A 17211-nucleotide genomic window follows, 5' to 3' on the forward strand; every position below is an offset into this window, starting at 1 on the left:
CCGCGACAGCAGGTGGCCTTGGCGCGGCATCAGCTCGAAATCACCGTCAGTATGCCCTTCTTCATCTCGCCGGCGTACTCCGTGCCGAGGATCACCTCCTCCTGCGTCTTGAAGTTCAGCGACACGGACGTCTTCGACGTGATCCCGGGCACAGACGGGTCTGCCGGGCACTCGCCGGCGTTGTAGATCGTGTACTCCGGCTCGCCAAAGCTCTCCAGCTCCTTCTGCGTCGGGCGGATCAGCATGTTGTACATGAACAGCGCGTGGTACGGTCGGGCCGTGATCACGCGCACCTTCAGGCGATAGCGCTCGTCGTGCCCGGCGAAGCAGTCCACGACAAACATGTGCTCGCGTGAGTTCAGGAAGTCAATCGCGTGCTTCTTCGCCTTCGCGAACGACTCCTCACTCAGCTTCATGTTCACGCTGCCCCAGTCCACGTTGCTGCGCACGTCATCCGTGTCCACCACACGCTTGTCGCGCGGAGATCGGCCGGTCTTCGCGTACGACAGCACGCACAGCGTGCCGCGCGCGCTCAGCACTGTGTCCTTCTCAAGCTTCAGCGCCCACTGCACCAGCTCGGGGACGGTGAGGTTGCGGTGAATGATCGGAGCCATGGTCGACGTCTTGGTGGAGGGCAAGGATGGTTAGGGGTGGGGGTATTTGGATAGGGGGGTGCTATTTAGATATACGCCCGCTATGATGGGTCGTATTCTCCCTGGTTTCTTGTTTGCTAGTTTGCTTAGAAAATGTTGAGTAGGGTCACGGAGGCGTCGCTGATGGGGTACTGAAGTTCTGCGCGCGGCGCGAGACGGGGAAGAGGGACGGGATTGGGAAAATATTGGGGTGATGGGGAACGATAAAGCCAGTGACAGCGCAAGACACGGCGGCAGCGGCACTAACGCGGAGAGCCTCGAGGTGAAGAGGAACGCACTGCACCAAGACGCCACTGAAATGCGGCGTGGCAGTGGTGTCCAGTTGCAGTGGCGTGGCACGCGCTTTACTTAACCAAGCGGCGGTGGGGGGGGTAGCGGGGAATGGTGCGCCCGCCGTGGGGAGCCGAATCGTTGTCTTTTGTCGTCGGTTTCTTTTTTTTTTGTTTTCGTTCGGAATGTGAAATGGATGCCCATCTGTGCAGAGGTGGTCAAATGTCACATAATGTTCATGCGTTGGCGTGTGGGAGGGCACCTGCGGGGTGCCAAGGGAAAGCGCCTGGTATGCAGGGCAAGCTGGGAGGGCGGAGAGCCACCCCATGAGAGAACCGGAACACAAGACGAGCATTCGAAAAAAAAAAAAAAAAAACAGAAGACGCCGAGATCACCCAGAATTGGGGGAGTGAGAGAGAGCTTCCCTCTTTTCGCACCGTCTCTCTCTCTCCCTTTCTCTGTATGCGCGCGTGGGGGTCACTGGCACGCGTGGGCCGCTCGATTTAGACTGGCCGTCGCCTACCGGCTCAGCGTCGATGCCTCAGCGATATGTGCGAGAGAAGTCGCGACGCACGCGTGCGAGAAAAGAGACATGGGCAGAGGGAGGGAAACGCTACCCAACAAAGACAAGAGTGGGCAGTGCTACCGTCTTTCGAGCCTCCGGGTGGACATCTAATGGCATCGAAAACAAAAAAACAACAGGCACAGTCACCACAGTTACGACGACAACTAAAGATCATATGCGGGCGCACCTCTGAGCTAGTCATGCTAGCGCGCGAAACGTACGAGGGATTTGTCGTCACGATCTTGATGGCAGCCCAGGGTGGAGGGGGAGAAGAAGGCAAAGAGTCAAACAAAAGCCAACAGAGGCTGCCTTCGAAGATGATGAACAGCGCGACCGCGAGCACAGGAGGAAGGGAGGGGGCTCTTATCAGGCCACGACCTTTTCCTCTCTCTCTCTTTCGGACGTGAAACACGGTAAACCAAATCCTATAGCCCCACCGCACTCTGCACGGCACAGTACACCGACGAACCCAAGTGAGAAAGTGACTGACGGATTTAAAGAGAGAGAGGAGGGCAAAGGCGACGCTCTCTGCTCGGAGAAAGAATATCAGCATGCACGAGCACGCCCCGCACGGTGAGAGGAGGAGGGAGGGGGGGGGCTCAGTTGATGTACCACAACAAAAGTCAGAGAGAGGCCAGAGCGAAGAAAAAGGCGTAGCGGAGGGAAACGCAAAAGAAGAAAAAGGGGGAAAATGAAAAGGCAAAGACGCAGGGAGAGAAGGAAAGAAGGAAACGAACGTGACGGCAGTAAAGCGGTAGAGTCGGCGATGGGGGAGGAAAGGAGGAAAGGCACGATGGCAGACAAGCGAGTGGGGCAAGAACGGGGAGGCGGCTGCAGATGACTCGGGCAAAGAAAAGCGGGGGAAGGAAACACGCCGGCCGGCCCCCGGCAGAACGCACCAAGCGCCAGGACAAGTATCAGTGAGGGAAAAGAGGTGTCTGGAACGATCCCTCTCCTTGTCCCCCCGCACCAGCTTTCATATTTACACGTGTGTGGGTGGGTGGGTGCAAGTGATCGGGCGACTCCGCATGGCTTCACATGGCAAGTGCGCAGCTTTTTATTTCTTTCGACTAAACTCCGCTTACGTGTGGCTCGGCCGGGGGGAGTGTCCTTGCCGTTACGCGGTGGTGCTGGAGCGAGCTCGTTTCCGTGCTTTGGCTATCATTGTGACGCCTACAAAAGACTTGCGCGCAGTGTTGTTAGACGACGAAGATGATGATGAGCGGCGGGCAGGAGTGCCTCGTGCGCTTCTCCGGCTACCCTCAGCGTCGGTCCGTCGGTGAGTCGCTGAGGGCAGCGCTGTATCGGCCGAGGAGCCCGCGGAGTCCCCCTCCACGTCTGTCACGCTACCGTCATTGTTGGCTGCGACCTCGTCAAGGTTTGGCATACGCGGTGTTGGCGACGCCACTGCAACGGCGGCACGTGGCTGTCCATCGGCCGCCACATCGGGGCGCGGCGTCAGCGGGGTCAGCGGCAGCACAGACAGCGATGGCACCTCTGCAACCAGATTGGCCACCTCGTTGCGCAGTGGTTGAACCGTGGATAGGTGAGCACCACCGCTACCGCGTCCTACCACGGCAGTCATGGTGAGCACGTTGATAGTGTCCGCGTATTCGGCAACAAGACCTTCAGCACGCTCCAAGGCGGCTGTCTTGGCGGCCAACTGGTCCTCGAGCGTGTCCATGGTCGCCCGGGATTCAAGCTGAGCAGCCTGAACCTTCTCGAACGCCTCCTGGTGGTCGTGTACGAGGATTTGCAAGTGCTCGATGCGGGAGGTCAGTAGATCTTGCGACGACGGACTCGACGCAGACAAACTAAGGTGGTCGGGCTTGCTGAGGGCAGAAGCGAGACTAGCGCGACGGCTTCCAGCATTGCTGCTGCCGCCTGTACCGCCTCCGTACTGTGCCTGGGTGGCAGCCAGCTGTGTCGTAATACCGCTGAGACTCTCTCGCAGCGCCTCCTGCCGACGCGCCGCCTCAAGCTCTGGTGCGACTTTGCTCAGCACGAGGCCCCGTACTCGCGCCTTTAGCTCATCCAGCTCTGTCTCCCGTGCCTTCAGCTGCTGGCGGAGTTGCTTTAGCTCTTGCATCGTGCCTCCCCCCGCGGCTGTTGTCATGCGCTCCAGTTGATCGTAGCGCTCCTCCAGTTCCGCATAGTCAGTGCGTAGCGTAGCCAGTTCCTCACGCAGTTTCTCCGCGTCCGTTGCCTCCACGCGCAGCTGACTCACCTGCTGCTCCAGTGTCGCACAGGTCTGCCGCAGCGTCGCTTCTCGCCCCTCCAGCTCCCGTGCCTGCCGGCGACTGAGCATGAGGTCCTCCTGCAAGCTGAACACCTGCAGAAATTGGGCCTGTTCGACGACCTCTACAGCAGAGGCTGCCGTTGTGAAGCTCTCAACTTCGGTCACAGCAGATACACCTGCATAAGATAACGGCTGCGGCGTCACGGAGTCGCTGATCTTGTTAAGAGCACGCGAGTCAGACTCAAGGTGACGTGAGGAGCGCCGTAGACGGTCCGCCTCACGGGTAAGTCGATGGTTCTCGTCCTGCAGCTTGCGCAACACAGCCTGTTGTTCCTTAAGCTCGTTCTCAACAACAGTCAAGTGCTCTTCTGCACGAAGCTGCGCAGCTCTCGCGCGCTCTTCAGCACGGCGCGCCTCCACGACCTCCGCTGTGGTTGCCACCGTCCTCTGCCTGAGTTGCTCCTCAAACTCGGCCTGCACCAACGCAATTTTCTCCGTCGCGTCACCAATGGCAGCAGACAAGTTATCAGCGCGGTCTTGCTCAGCCATCGCATCGTTCGCCAGTGTGTCCATCGCAGAACGCAAGTTGTTCAGCTCCACCTCCTTATCCGCGAGTGCACTACGAAGGTCTGCAATGGTACTTGCTGCGGCGGCCTGCTCCCAAATCCACCGCGCAAAGGCTGCCTCCGCATGACTTGCAGGCACCGCACGACACAGAAAAGACGTGCTCACCGCATCTGCTCCACTGGTCTCCTCTTCGTCTATTGCCTCCTCCTCCTCATCTGCCACTGTGGAGCGACCTCGCCGACGTCGCCGCCGCTCGCACTGGCTGTCTGAGCTGGTGGTGTCGCTTGAAGTAGAACCTGTACCCAAGGACTCAAGACGCTCCTCCATAGAAGCGACCCACTCCAGTGCTCGACTCCAAGGTAAGAGTATCTCTCGTACACTTGTTGCTGTGGGCGACGCGCCTTTCACCGAAGAACCCACGCCAACGCTGGCAAAAGACTGCGCCGCGGCTTCTTTGTCCACAATCTCGCCTTGTACCGTCGCAGACGCAGCCCCCTTAGCCACTACTTCCACGACTCTGTAGAACGCCTTCGACATGTCTACCACGTGTGCCATGCCCAGTTGTACCTGCCTTGTTTGAACGCCAAAGGCAGACATGGTCGTCGTCAGCGCGTCTTGGAGACGCACTTCCTCGCAGTACTGCGCATCTTGCTGCTCCACTGCGCGATCCAGCTCCCTCTGGGTGGCCACAAGCTGTGCCATCACGTCGGATTTATCGGTAACGGCAGCTGCCAATGCAGCCTGCAGACGCGTCACTTCCCCCGTCAGCACAGCTCGGGCATCGTTGAGCTCCGAAGCGTTGCGATTCAGCTGCTCGAGAAGTGCCTCCTGCTCGGCCAGGCGATCCACCGTCCGTGTTAGAGTCGACTGCACGCCCTCGCTGCGCTGCAGCACCTCCGTCAGCTCCGCGCCTGTGCGGTCCAGCGTTTCCCGCAGCACCAACGCCTCCGCCTCCGCAGCCTCGCGGCGCCGTGCCTCCGTCGCACACCGCTCCTCCAGCGACGCAGCAGTGCTCTCGCCGTCCGTCTGCTTCGACGCAAACGTCGTCACGGCGGCGCGCGAGGCCGACAGCTTCTCCTTCAGCTGCGCATTCTCCGTCGCCAGCGCCGCAATGCGCGCCGTCAGCTCGACCTCGGTGCCCTCCGCAGCAGCGTGCGCAGCCTCGCGCCTGCTCTCCGCTTCCGCAGCACGCGCCTCCAGCTCCGCAGCAGCGCGGGTCGCACGCGCCAGCTCCTCCAATGTGCGCGCGTGCTCTGCCGACAGCTCCTCCTTCGCCTCCGCATACACCCGCAGCTGCTGCTCGGCGCCGCACACCTCGGAAGCAGTCTGGTCCAGCGCAGCAAACACCGTGCCCAGCTCCACCGCCTTACTGCGCACCGCGGCCTCTGCTTCCTCTAAGCGCACCTCCAGGCGCTGCTGTGCCGCAGCCGCATCCGACATCCGACTCTCCGCAGCAGCGAGCTTTCCATGAAGCTGAGCCGTCTCTTCGACAAGAGCGTCACGTTCACTTGTCAGCAGCAGAATGGATTCCCGTACAGCAGTCAGCTCATCCTGCAGCCGCATGTTCTCAGCCCCCAACACCCCCACAAGTGCCTCCTGCTCGGCCAGGCGATCCACCGTCCGCGTTAGAGTCGACTGCACGCCCTCGCTGCGCTGCAGCACCTCCGTCAGCTCCGCGCCTGTGCGGTCCAGCGTTTCCCGCAGCACCAACGCCTCCGCCTCCGCAGCCTCGCGGCGCCGTGCCTCCGTCGCACACCGCTCCTCCAGCGACGCAGCAGTGCTCTCGCCGTCCGTCTGCTTCGACGCAAACGTCGTCACGGCGGCGCGCGAGGCCGACAGCTTCTCCTTCAGCTGCGCATTCTCCGTCGCCAGCGCCGCAATGCGCGCCGTCAGCTCGACCTCGGTGCCCTCCGCAGCAGCGTGCGCAGCCTCGCGCCTGCTCTCCGCTTCCGCAGCACGCGCCTCCAGCTCCGCAGCAGCGCGGGTCGCACGCGCCAGCTCCTCCAATGTGCGCGCGTGCTCTGCCGACAGCTCCTCCTTCGCCTCCGCATACACCCGCAGCTGCTGCTCGGCGCCGCACACCTCGGAAGCAGTCTGGTCCAGCGCAGCAAACACCGTGCCCAGCTCCACCGCCTTACTGCGCACCGCGGCCTCTGCTTCCTCTAAGCGCACCTCCAGGCGCTGCTGTGCCGCAGCCGCATCCGACATCCGACTCTCCGCAGCAGCGAGCTTTCCATGAAGCTGAGCCGTCTCTTCGACAAGAGCGTCACGTTCACTTGTCAGCAGCAGAATGGATTCCCGTACAGCAGTCAGCTCATCCTGCAGCCGCATGTTCTCAGCCCCCAACACCCCCACAAGTGCCTCCTGCTCGGCCAGGCGATCCACCGTCCGCGTTAGAGTCGACTGCACGCCCTCGCTGCGCTGCAGCACCTCCGTCAGCTCCGCGCCTGTGCGGTCCAGCGTTTCCCGCAGCACCAACGCCTCCGCCTCCGCAGCCTCGCGGCGCCGTGCCTCCGTCGCACACCGCTCCTCCAGCGACGCAGCAGTGCTCTCGCCGTCCGTCTGCTTCGACGCAAACGTCGTCACGGCGGCGCGCGAGGCCGACAGCTTCTCCTTCAGCTGCGCATTCTCCGTCGCCAGCGCCGCAATGCGCGCCGTCAGCTCGACCTCGGTGCCCTCCGCAGCAGCGTGCGCAGCCTCGCGCCTGCTCTCCGCTTCCGCAGCACGCGCCTCCAGCTCCGCAGCAGCGCGGGTCGCACGCGCCAGCTCCTCCAATGTGCGCGCGTGCTCTGCCGACAGCTCCTCAGCCCGGTACTGCGCGTCTTCCAGCTGATGGGCAAGCGATTCCAGAGCCGCATTCATCGTGCTGAGGTCGGACTTAGCAGGAACAGGAGACTGAGCGTGCCACGTTGTGGCAAGACTGTTCGCTGAGTCCTGTCCAGCCATCTGCAGCTGCGCCACTTGCGCCTGAAGGTGCTCCACCGCACGCTGCTGCTCTGCACACCGCTCACGTTGGGCCTCCTCGGACGTGATGAATTGCATCTGTTGCTCCTGTGTTGCCACTAGCTCGTCTCTCAAAGCCACCACGATACCCTCCAGGTGCGCCCGCTGCGCCGCCGCCGCGTCCTCGGCATCAGAAAGCGCACGGGACTGCGATGCTAGCTCAGCCTCCAGCACCTTTATCTTCGCCTGCAGCTCAGCCTCCACGCGTACACGCTCTGACTGCAGCGTAGCTATGGTCTCCTTCAACTGCTCGATGCAGTGACGCGCTGCCTCGAGTGCAGCAATATCCTCTTGCTGTGGCAATTCTTCATCATCTGCATGGGTACCTAGAGTCGCTTTCACAGTTGACAAGTGTTTCTGCAGCACCTCCTCCGCTTGCGGCAGTGGTGATCTGAGAAGAGCGAGCCGGTCTTCTTGCAAGCGACGCACCTCGCTGATAATTTCGTCGCGGTCGCCGACGAGTGCGTCACGCTGCGAGCGCAGAGTTGCGAGCTCATCCTCCAATGCCTCTCGTGTCTTCACCGTCTCGCTCTCTGCTGATGCGGCTGGGGTGTAGCTGAACGTCGCCCCCCCTTCCACGTCTCTATGCTGCTGCCGCCGGCGCTGATCCTCCTGTTCAAACTCTTCGATACGCTGTCGAAGCTCACGGAGCTGGGACTCTAGGCTCCCACGCGTGTTGCAGAGATCCTGCAGCTCAGCGGTGGCGCCAAGTAGCTGCTCCTGTGTCGTACGAAGGTGCTCAGCCAGCTGCTGGTTGCCACTGACCGCCGCGTCAAGCTGCTCTTGACGCAGTTGGTTCGCCCGCTCTGCCAGCTCCAACTCCCTCTGCAGATCAGTGGCAAGGGACTGCATCTGTTCATTGCGGGCCTGCAGCTCCTGTCGCTCCTCCAGCCCAGTAGTGAGTGAGTGGCGAAGCTCCTCCTGCGCCTGCTGTGCGCTCTGATGGTATTGCTGCTCTTTCACGTGGAGCGCGGCTATCTGGTCCTCGGCCTTGGCAAGTGCAGCGGTGAGGTCATTGTACGACGTTTGTAGTGCTGCGTAGCCTTCCTTCGAGATCGGTGCACGCTGGGTGAGGGCGGCCACTAGCTCGTCTTCCGTACTCTGCATCTCTGTGCACTGCTGCCGCAGCTGCGAAATTGTGTTGAGTAGCTCTGCGCGATCAGCTGTGGCGGTAGCGTTCTCTTCGGCGTGTACAGCTAGCGCAGCTTTGTGAGCCGCGTGTTCTTCTTCGAGGCGGCGGCTGAGAGATGTGTTGAGGTGCTGGAGCTCCTCAAGTGCGGTGTGCAGTGCAGTAGACGCCGCTTCAGACCCATTATGCACCTTCCTCGTGCTCGGTAGATCCCGCAATGGCGATATCTGAGGAACTGCAGCACCCTCACCGGAGACGTTGATGCTTCGCCGGCCATGCTCAGCTGCAGTGGCGCTGGAGCTGTGTCGCTGCGACGACGCTGCAGCTTCCCTCTCGCATTGTTGTTGCAGTTCGCGCAGCTGCGCATCTTTGAGAACCAACTGAGACTGGTAGAAATGAACAGCAGCGGAGGGATCGGCGCCGCTCAACACAGACACTTTGGCCTGCATGTTGCGGACATGTCCCTCAGACTCGGCGAGTTTCTGGTGGAGTTGAGCATTGTCCTCCCGAACCTTCACCAAAGCCTCGCTCGCCCTCTCTTGCTCACGCCGGAGCACATCGATCTGCAGGTACTTGCTATGCAGCTCCTCCTTCAATCGAGCAACCTCGCCACGGTACTGGTCGCGCCTTGTGTACGCCTCCAATAGGTGTTTGCTGTACTGCTTCGATGCGCCCTGCAGGTGGGAGGCGTAGTTGTAAAGGTCATCGCCGCTGAGGTTATCAATGTCGCGGTGGGCGAGTGACATCAAGTCACTGGCGTCAGCGCGGGTGGAGAGCGGTGGCAACGTCGACACGCCGCTGGTGGCAGCATAAATAATGGGCGACGTGGGTATTCCAAACCCTGCGAAGCCGGTCATGGCAGGGTTGCGTCGTGGTGCCGGTGGCACTGCTGGAGGCGGCGGCACCGCAGGCACTCGCGAGTGCGCCAGCTCCCGCACACTAATCGGTCGTGCGAGATCGGCTGAAAGCACGCCAGCGGGCAGTGGGCGTGCGGGCTGCGCAGTGTACGAAGGAGAGGCAAAAGAGGTCGGCAGCCCATCGTGTCGGAGCGAGGGCTGCTGGTGCGCACCAGCCTTGTAGAAGTCGTTGCCCCACATGTGCAAACTGCGTGGCTCTCTTTCCCTCTATAGAGTGGGTGTACAGATGGCTGCAGCTCCCTTCCTTTCAGGGGCGGGGAGCTTTCTTCTTCTTCGCCGCGCTTCTGACTTGCCGAGTGTGCGCTTCGCCTGCTCGCCGCTGCGTACGCGTTACCGCTTAATATATATATGTGTGTGTGCGCGCGCGTATACACTTTGCCTCTCCTTTCGTGTTCTTCTTAGCTCAGGTTGCGCTTACTCTGTTCGCTCTGTGTGTGTGGTGGGGGGGGGGGGGAGTCTGTGCTCGTGTGCAAGACGAGGGAGCAGGCAGGAAAAAGGTCAAGGCAACTGCAACGCCACACAACGCTTTGAATGCCTCCGCCTTGTCACCCTCGCGCTCTTTCGTATGCGCCGCTTGAGCTCCTCGTTCGCTCCCCCTGTTAGATAGGACGCTACACTCCTTAACCGCGGTGAATCTTTGGCCCACACACACACACACACACAAGAAAACCAAAACAGTAAAGGGAGCACAGAAGGAGAGAGAGAGAGGGAGGGGGAGAGAGAGAGAGAGAGACAGTCAGTAGAAAAAAAGAGAGGAAGAGCGGATGACCAGGGCGAGGGGTGGAGACTACAGCGGACGGCGACGCCAAGACGTTACGAGGAGGAAGAGGGGGTGAGAGAAACAGCGCCAATGAGTGCGACTTTAAACAGCCTCCACGTGCACTCACACGCCCCACCACCACTACCACAGCAGTGCCACACTGGTCAGTTGAACGCTGTTTCTTGCAGATTGCAAACACTACCACCGATACGCACGACTCCGTCGGCACACGCGGGTGTAGGTGAGGTTGATGACCTATTCCTGTGCATGGAGGATGGTGATGCGAACGCCAGTGCCATTTCCTCTTTCTTTTCCGCTGTTTCCTTTGCTAAGCAAAGTGCCCTGTGTGAAGAACAACCGTCGCCAACGACCAAAGCGAAAAAGGGTGAACTACTCTCATGCGCGGCCGCCAAAGCAGAGACCGACATGCACAGTCCTCCTCCTCCCCCCTCCTCGTCCACCTTCCTCATACAGAGACACAAGCACATAAAGAACAGAAGAGCACATCTACTGGACTCACTGTGCAATGTGGACCCGCGTGTATGCGCGATGCACGATGCTGGTCACAGTAGGAAGAGTGGCACGGGGCTCTCGCAATCGGTGCCCGTCCGCCTCCTCTCCCTCCCCCCACCTTTATACACACTTTACCCTGACCTGCACGTCGGCGCGATTCAGCACCGCTACCCACGCTGCGTGTTGTGCTCCACAATGAACACCTCTCCATCCTGCATCACGTACCTGTCGTTCACCATGCGCATCTGCATCTCCGCAGATTCGAGGTTTGGCATGCTGACAAACATGTCCCACGCCGAGACCTTGGCACGCACGAAGTTCTTCTCGAAGTCGGAGTGGATCTCGCCGGCTGCCTGCCGTGCCGTTGAGCCCTGCACCACTGTCCAGCCATGCGCCATCTTAGGCCCCACTGTGAAAAAGGACTGCAGCTTGAGAAGGGCATATACCTGCCTCATCAGCACCTGGCCACGCGGCACGTCTATGCCGTACTCCTCCAGGAACAGTTGCTGCTCCTCACGGGAGGCAAGCTGTGCAGTCTGCTCCTCGATAGAGGCCGATACGCGGCAGGTCCGCTCCACTCCAAAGGCGGCCTCCACCTCACGCGAGAAAGCGTTGCCGTCCCTCACACCTCGCTCGTTCACGTTCAGCACAAACATCATAGGCTTGTTGGAGAGCAAGTCGTAGCTCTGCAGGAAGTCCTCCTCCACCACGGTGAGCTTCGCCTCTGCATGCATGTCCGCTGCTGTCTTGCCCTCCCCCAGCCACTGCTGAAGACGCTTCAGAAAGCTGTACTCAGTGTCCCGCGTCTTCGCCGTCTTATGCACCTTGTGCATCCGCCTTTCCACCACCTCGAGGTCTGATAAGACAAGTTCACTCAGAATGACGTGAATGTCCTCCAGAGGGTTCGGGGTGTCGAAGCCATCCTTGGAGCTTTCGAAGCAGCGTACCATGTGCAGTAACACGGCGCAGGTTCGGATATCGGCAAGGAACTTGTTGCCGAGTCCGGCCCCTTTCGATGCCCCGGCGATCAGCCCCGCCACATCCGTCAAGTCAACCTCGACATCCATAATTTTCTCTGCCCCAGTAAAGCGTGCCAGCTGGCGCAGTCGCTCATCGATCACCGGCACCCTCGATGTGTTCGCATGAATAGTGCAAAAGGGAAAGTTACCTGTTTTAGCAATTTGGCTGCATGTGAGGGCGTTAAAGAGGGTGGACTTTCCTACATTTGGTAGCCCCACAATACCCGCAGCACGCCGCTTCCAGCGCGCCACACTAAGCCGCAGCATGAGGGGTGGTCGGGCCGCGGTGGTGCACCGTCTTTCACGTTGATGATATGCGGCCGTAACCCACTCTATAGAGATAGGAAAGATAGTGAAGAGACGTGAGAAGAAGAGAGAGCGCGCGGGCGAGTACGGGTATGCGTGTTCGGAGGGAGGGGGGAGCGGGGGGGGGGGGGGGGAGCGGCACCAAAGTCCGGAGAAGCAGTTGAACATTTTTCCGTCTCCTGCTTCCTTTCGACTGAAGGAGGAGAGGGGGAGGCAATTATGAACACGTGAGCAACGCATAGGCACATGCGCGCAGCCGTCACGTGGGCCGCTCATCAAGCACACATGACGTCACAGTTCCCTCGACATACACTTTGCTTCCTCACAACATCGGTAATGGGAAAGCATCTCTCCCTCTCTCCTTCTGCATACATGGGGAGTGTCTTTGATTGCCTGTCTCTCTTAAGCCTGTCGGTGCCTGTGGCCACCACCTTTGATTGCCAAATACGAAAGCGAGGCCGGACATCTTTGATGTGTTTTGCTCTCCTCTCACGCACCCCCCCCCCGCACACACACACACACACGCACGCGCCAACCCTCCACGGGGGAGATCGCTGTCTTTCCACACGAAGCTCGTTGGGGAAGAGGAAAGAGAAGGGAAAACGAAAAACGAAAAGAAAGTTTCTAGCGAATGCGCCACCCTCTCTGCAAACAAACAAGCACTTGCCCCAACCAACATCTGTCCGGGGTGCCAGCAACCCTCCCTCCCTCCCTCCTCTGCCAGTAGCCGTTGCATGGACAACATGCGAGATGAAGATTGTGGAAGCAGAGGGTGGCACTTGACAGCACCAGACGACAGTGACAACAGCCGAAGCAGCAAAGCGTGCCCCTGAGAAGGGGAGGAAAAGGAGCTGCCGCACCACATCACCCACGAGCGCTCACATTCATCGAAGCTTCCCTGCTGTCGCTCGCTCCCCCGGCTCTTTCCTCATTCTTTACAGGAGAGTGAAGAACTCCTTTGGCTCGTTGCCTTGCTCGACATACAACACACGCACACCTGCGAGCACCTCTGTCGCCACGTCAGCTTTGTCCGCCACACTGGCAGCGGCGGCGCCGTCGTCGCCACGAGGGAAGTTGAGGCTGCAGGTGGCCCATTCCCCAGCTTTCAGCGCCCGGGCTACCGTGGCCTGCCCTGCCGGGTCGCTGGCACTTAGCAGCTGCCGCACAAACGCGCTCACCACGTCGGTCGAGCTCTCCGCTGCGTCGGTGCCACGCCACAGGTAGACGAAGGTGCCAGTGCGCTGCTGGAAACCGAGCACGTAGCACTGGTCGTCTTCGAGATCGTCTAGGTCCGAAATAGTCACTTTCGCCGACGCCGTAAACGGGTAGGCGTAAGCAAAGCTCTCCCCCTCAGCCATGCGCACTGCCACGTGCGTTGGTCCGTTCTCATTGTGAGCAGCGGCAGCAGCAAGTGATAGCCCTGAGATGCCCTGTAGCGGTAGAGAAACTCCGGCAGACTCCATGTGCGGTGGGAATGCCGCCGCAGAAGCTGAAGAAGCAATGGGAAGCAGAGTTACATGTTGAAGCTGACCTACCGCCGACTGCGGTACTGAGGTGGAGGCGACAGCTGGCGCGCTACCAGAAAAGCTACGGCGCTGCGATGAGGAGGTGCCAGTCGACGACCAGTATGCAGTATCACTGCTCGCAAGCTTAGCGCTCTCTTTCCCCCGCCGGTGGTAGCCGCTGTTGCCGGAGGTCGATGTGTGTAGCTGTCGCGGCGTTCGAGGTGTGCGCCGCCCGGTGCGGAGCAAGGATGATGTCAACGCAGTAGGGCTCACGGGTAGCGAAAGGTTAGGAGCCAGTGTCGTGCGTCCCGTCGCGCTTGTCGGTCGTCCAGCTGCAACCCTGCTGCTGCTGCTGCTGCTGCTGCTGCTATGCAAGCCACTGCCCTCGGTGGCTCTTTCGCGCGCGTTCCGCCGCACCGCTTCTCTGGAGTCGAGCCGATCCTCCTCGGCGATATAGTAGCTCAGCATGGCGCCAAGTTGCGTGTTTGACAAGAGCGCATCCCACTGCGATTGTTGTGCCATTCGGATGTAAAGTTGACTTGAGACACGCGTCCACAACAACTGTTGCGCCACCTCCACCGGCACAGCCGCAGTGGTGGGCGGAAACGGAGAAGAGGTGGACGGTGGGCAAGTCGCTGAAAAAGTTGGCAGCAGTCGCACCGGCCGCATCGGGTGGAAGTGCACCACCCTCCCAGTGTTAGTCAAGCTTGTGCGCGCCTCGCCGTTGTAAAAGTTGAAGCGCAGTAGCTGCCGACAGGCAGTAAGAGCGCGTTCAGTATAGACCTTATTAAGACAATGTGGTCCCATGACGACGCATCCTGTCACGGCGCTGGTGTCCTCGTCGCTGCAGGTGCCAGCACCGGGACCCACGTTGGTGCTCCGAGCGAGCCGTGGCCGCTGATGGCCCTTCTCCTTTGCTCGTCGCCAGTCTGTGCAGAGGCTATTGGAGCGGCTGGTTCTGTCCGCAGCTCGCGCACCTGGTGCGAAGAGAAACAGATAAGCCAAGCGCGGATCCAGCGACAACGTGCTGGGAAGCGCTTGTGGCGCATCACTCATGTCGGTTGCGCGCGTCAGGACATCGTGGCGAAGCTGCTTGTGTGCTTCCTTGTCACGTGGGGAGAGGAACCCAGGCAACCGCCCCTCCGGAGAGCACGACGACGATACAGGCAATGGCAAGGTAGAACACGACGCAGCGGCGCCGGCGACAGTGGAAGACGTGGCGCAGTCGAAATACGCGGTCAGCTGGTAACAGAAGGGCATCGGCGACGTGGAAGTGTAGGGAGCGTAGGCAAACACGCTGTTCAATAGAGGCGTTGACAGCTGCGCCTCCCAGAGACGAAGGTTCATGAAGAAGCCGAGGTTCGGATTGCACACGTTTCGCCGCGCCCGCACGAGCTCGTAAGCGCGGTCGTAGCACAGCCCCTTCTTCCACATGATATAGGCAATGATGAACGTGCACGAGCGCGATACGCCCTGCTGACAGTGTACGAAGACTCGGCCCTGATGCCTCTCCAGCGCGTTCTCGATGAAGGCGTTGACGACGGCAAAGAGGGAGAAAATCGGCTCATCAGCAGCGTCGCTCAGGCTGAGCGTGAAGTACCGGAAGAGTTCTGGGTAGAAGTTACTGCAGCAGCAGCTGACGGTGTTCACAACATGGGTAATGCCTTTCCGGAGGAGCTGCGCTCGATCCCGCGCGGCGTCCTCGCCGCCAACAAACAGGTATGGCAAAACCTCCGTCACCACTGGCTGCGACGCTTTCAGCCGCTGCGCTCGTTCCTGCTGGACGTACACTTCATTGTACTCGGCGTCCTCTACCGGAGGCAGTGCGGATGCCTCTCCGTTGCGATTCGCGGAGACGCCCTCGGCGCCGATATCGTAATGACCGGTGATTCCGTCCATGGCCTGGGCACCTCCGCCGGCATGACTGTGATGGTAGTGCCGGGTGTGGTGACAACACTCGGCAGCGCAACCGTCTGGCTGCGCACCGTCCTCTTGACCGCGCGGAAGAGAAAGCGCGTCTGCTGTTGGGACAGGGTTGCTAGTTCGCCGCACCGTCTCCTCTCCTTTCACGCTCGCTTCCGTGTTAAGCAGCTGTAGCGGTGGGAGCGCTGCTGCGGGTGAGACTAAAGACGACGCATCCGTAATGCTTTGCTCCGCAGAGGCGCTGTGCTTTGTCGAGCACACGTTTGCAGCGCCGCCTGGCGTTGCAGAGCAAAGTAGGCTGAGCGGGAGGCTGAAGGCGTGGGTTTCTGCGGTAGACGCTGTCAAGGTCAACGTGGTTGGAGAGGTGAACGCGGCACCTGGCGGAGTCACTCTACCAACTCGGTGATCGTCGCTCAGCACGCCCAACGCGAGCGAGGGCAGCTGTGGCGGTGAAGGTGTCCGTGACGTGGAGGGCGGTACCCATGCGCGTCGTGGTGTTCTGCCCATGCGGGGGGTCGTTGCACCAGTTGCAGCGGGCTGTGCTGAACCTGAGGATCCCATTGCTGCGGGAGCGGCCCGTGCCGCCCGATGCACGTCGAGGGGCTGGGGTCCCTGTAGCCAGCTGGAGATGTTCAAGGAGGGAATCGACGCCATTGTGCCAGAGGGAGTAGTGGCACTGGGGGCCGCGCCGTCGCCGTGGACGCTGCGACGTGGTGGACGGAAGGACAAAAGTGGGTCAACGTACCACGGGCCCGTTGCTCCAAGCATGGCTGCGCCTGAACTTGACCCACCTGCGACCGCTGCGGATGCACCACCAGGCACGGAGTAGGGCGCTGAGTTCAGTGCGCTGACTACGTCGCCTGTGTGCGTCCAGCGAGGTGTTCCGACGCGGACGCCACTCAAGACGCGGTAGACGGCGTTCAGACTATACAGCTCCGCAGGATTCGAGGACACCACTGTGCTTGTCACGTGGTCGCTACTGCGCTTGTTAAAGCACGGGACGGGCACTGTGACCGAGCTGAGGCGTGTGACAGCAAGCAGCTCCCGTCGCAGCTCCTTCGATGCCTCCAGCATGGCTGTACGGTACTGTCGAGACGTACTCGGGGCGCTGTTGGAGTTGTTCACATCCCTGCTCGTCGTGTTGCCTGTTATCGCCGTCGAGGTAGTGGCGCCCCCTCTCGAGCTCAGTGACGCCTTGGGGCTCTTGCGTGGATTCCTTGCAGCAGCATTCGTGCTATTGCTGCCGCTACCGCTGCCGTGACGTCCAGAAGTGACGTCAGGGCTGGGGTGCATGCCGTAGCCGCCGGCCATGACCTTTAACTTAGCCACGTTCAAGTTGTAAAACAGTCTTCGATCGAACTCGGCACAGTCGAGGAAGAGCTTCTCAACGGCGCGGGCCGTGAACAGCCCAGCCGCCGCCACTATGGCATCCGCCTGCTTACCTGTGAGAAGATGAACGCTAAAATGAAACTCAGAGGCACGCGGCGTCGCCAGCGAGGGCGTGGAGCGGGCGGATGCTTGCAGAAACCCCCCAACGCCGCACCCGTTACCTGGGGTGGTCGGTGTTGCGGATAGGGTTGAGGATAGGGTTGCGGCAGAAGCAGCGGTGGCGCTGCGTGGGGTCGGGCGGCCACTTGTCGACCCATTCGTCCGTGGCGTCACGGAGAGAGAGTGCCAGTGGCCGGCGCCGCCGTGGCTGCTGCTGGAAAGAGTCGGTCGTGTCATGTCAGTTGAAAATGGCACAGTGAGGCCGCGCGGGGTAAACAGCTGCACCATGTCTCGTGGCCACTCGGCGGTCGCGTTGGCGACCATCGCTGCGCTGCTTGCCTCCCATCGCGCAGC

At 60.7% G+C, this 17211-nt stretch overlaps 4 protein-coding genes across 4 annotated transcripts; all 4 read right to left on the reverse strand.

The window, feature by feature from the left end:
- Positions 1-29: 29 nt before the first annotated feature.
- Positions 30-614, reverse strand: LBRM_27_1950 (putative glycosomal phosphoenolpyruvate carboxykinase; the record flags this gene model as incomplete). The annotated part of the gene is made up of 1 exon (XM_001565899.1): positions 30-614. The coding sequence occupies one exon, from the start codon at positions 612-614 to the stop codon at positions 30-32; it is 585 nt and encodes a 194-aa protein (XP_001565949.1).
- A 1991-nt stretch (positions 615-2605) lies between these two features.
- LBRM_27_1960 (hypothetical protein, unknown function) lies at positions 2606-9523 on the reverse strand (the record flags this gene model as incomplete). Its single annotated transcript, XM_001565900.2, has 1 exon — positions 2606-9523. The coding sequence occupies one exon, from the start codon at positions 9521-9523 to the stop codon at positions 2606-2608; it is 6918 nt and encodes a 2305-aa protein (XP_001565950.2).
- Positions 9524-10783: 1260 nt separating this feature from the next.
- LBRM_27_1970 (putative GTP binding protein) lies at positions 10784-11902 on the reverse strand (the record flags this gene model as incomplete). Its single annotated transcript, XM_001565901.1, has 1 exon — positions 10784-11902. The coding sequence occupies one exon, from the start codon at positions 11900-11902 to the stop codon at positions 10784-10786; it is 1119 nt and encodes a 372-aa protein (XP_001565951.1).
- A 974-nt stretch (positions 11903-12876) lies between these two features.
- LBRM_27_1980 (conserved hypothetical protein) lies at positions 12877-17181 on the reverse strand (the record flags this gene model as incomplete). Its single annotated transcript, XM_001565902.2, has 1 exon — positions 12877-17181. The coding sequence occupies one exon, from the start codon at positions 17179-17181 to the stop codon at positions 12877-12879; it is 4305 nt and encodes a 1434-aa protein (XP_001565952.2).
- Positions 17182-17211: the final 30 nt, after the last annotated feature.

This window comes from Leishmania braziliensis, chromosome 27 (genome assembly GCF_000002845.2).
Source record: "Leishmania braziliensis MHOM/BR/75/M2904 complete genome, chromosome 27".
NCBI classification, from domain to species: domain Eukaryota; phylum Euglenozoa; class Kinetoplastea; order Trypanosomatida; family Trypanosomatidae; genus Leishmania; species Leishmania braziliensis.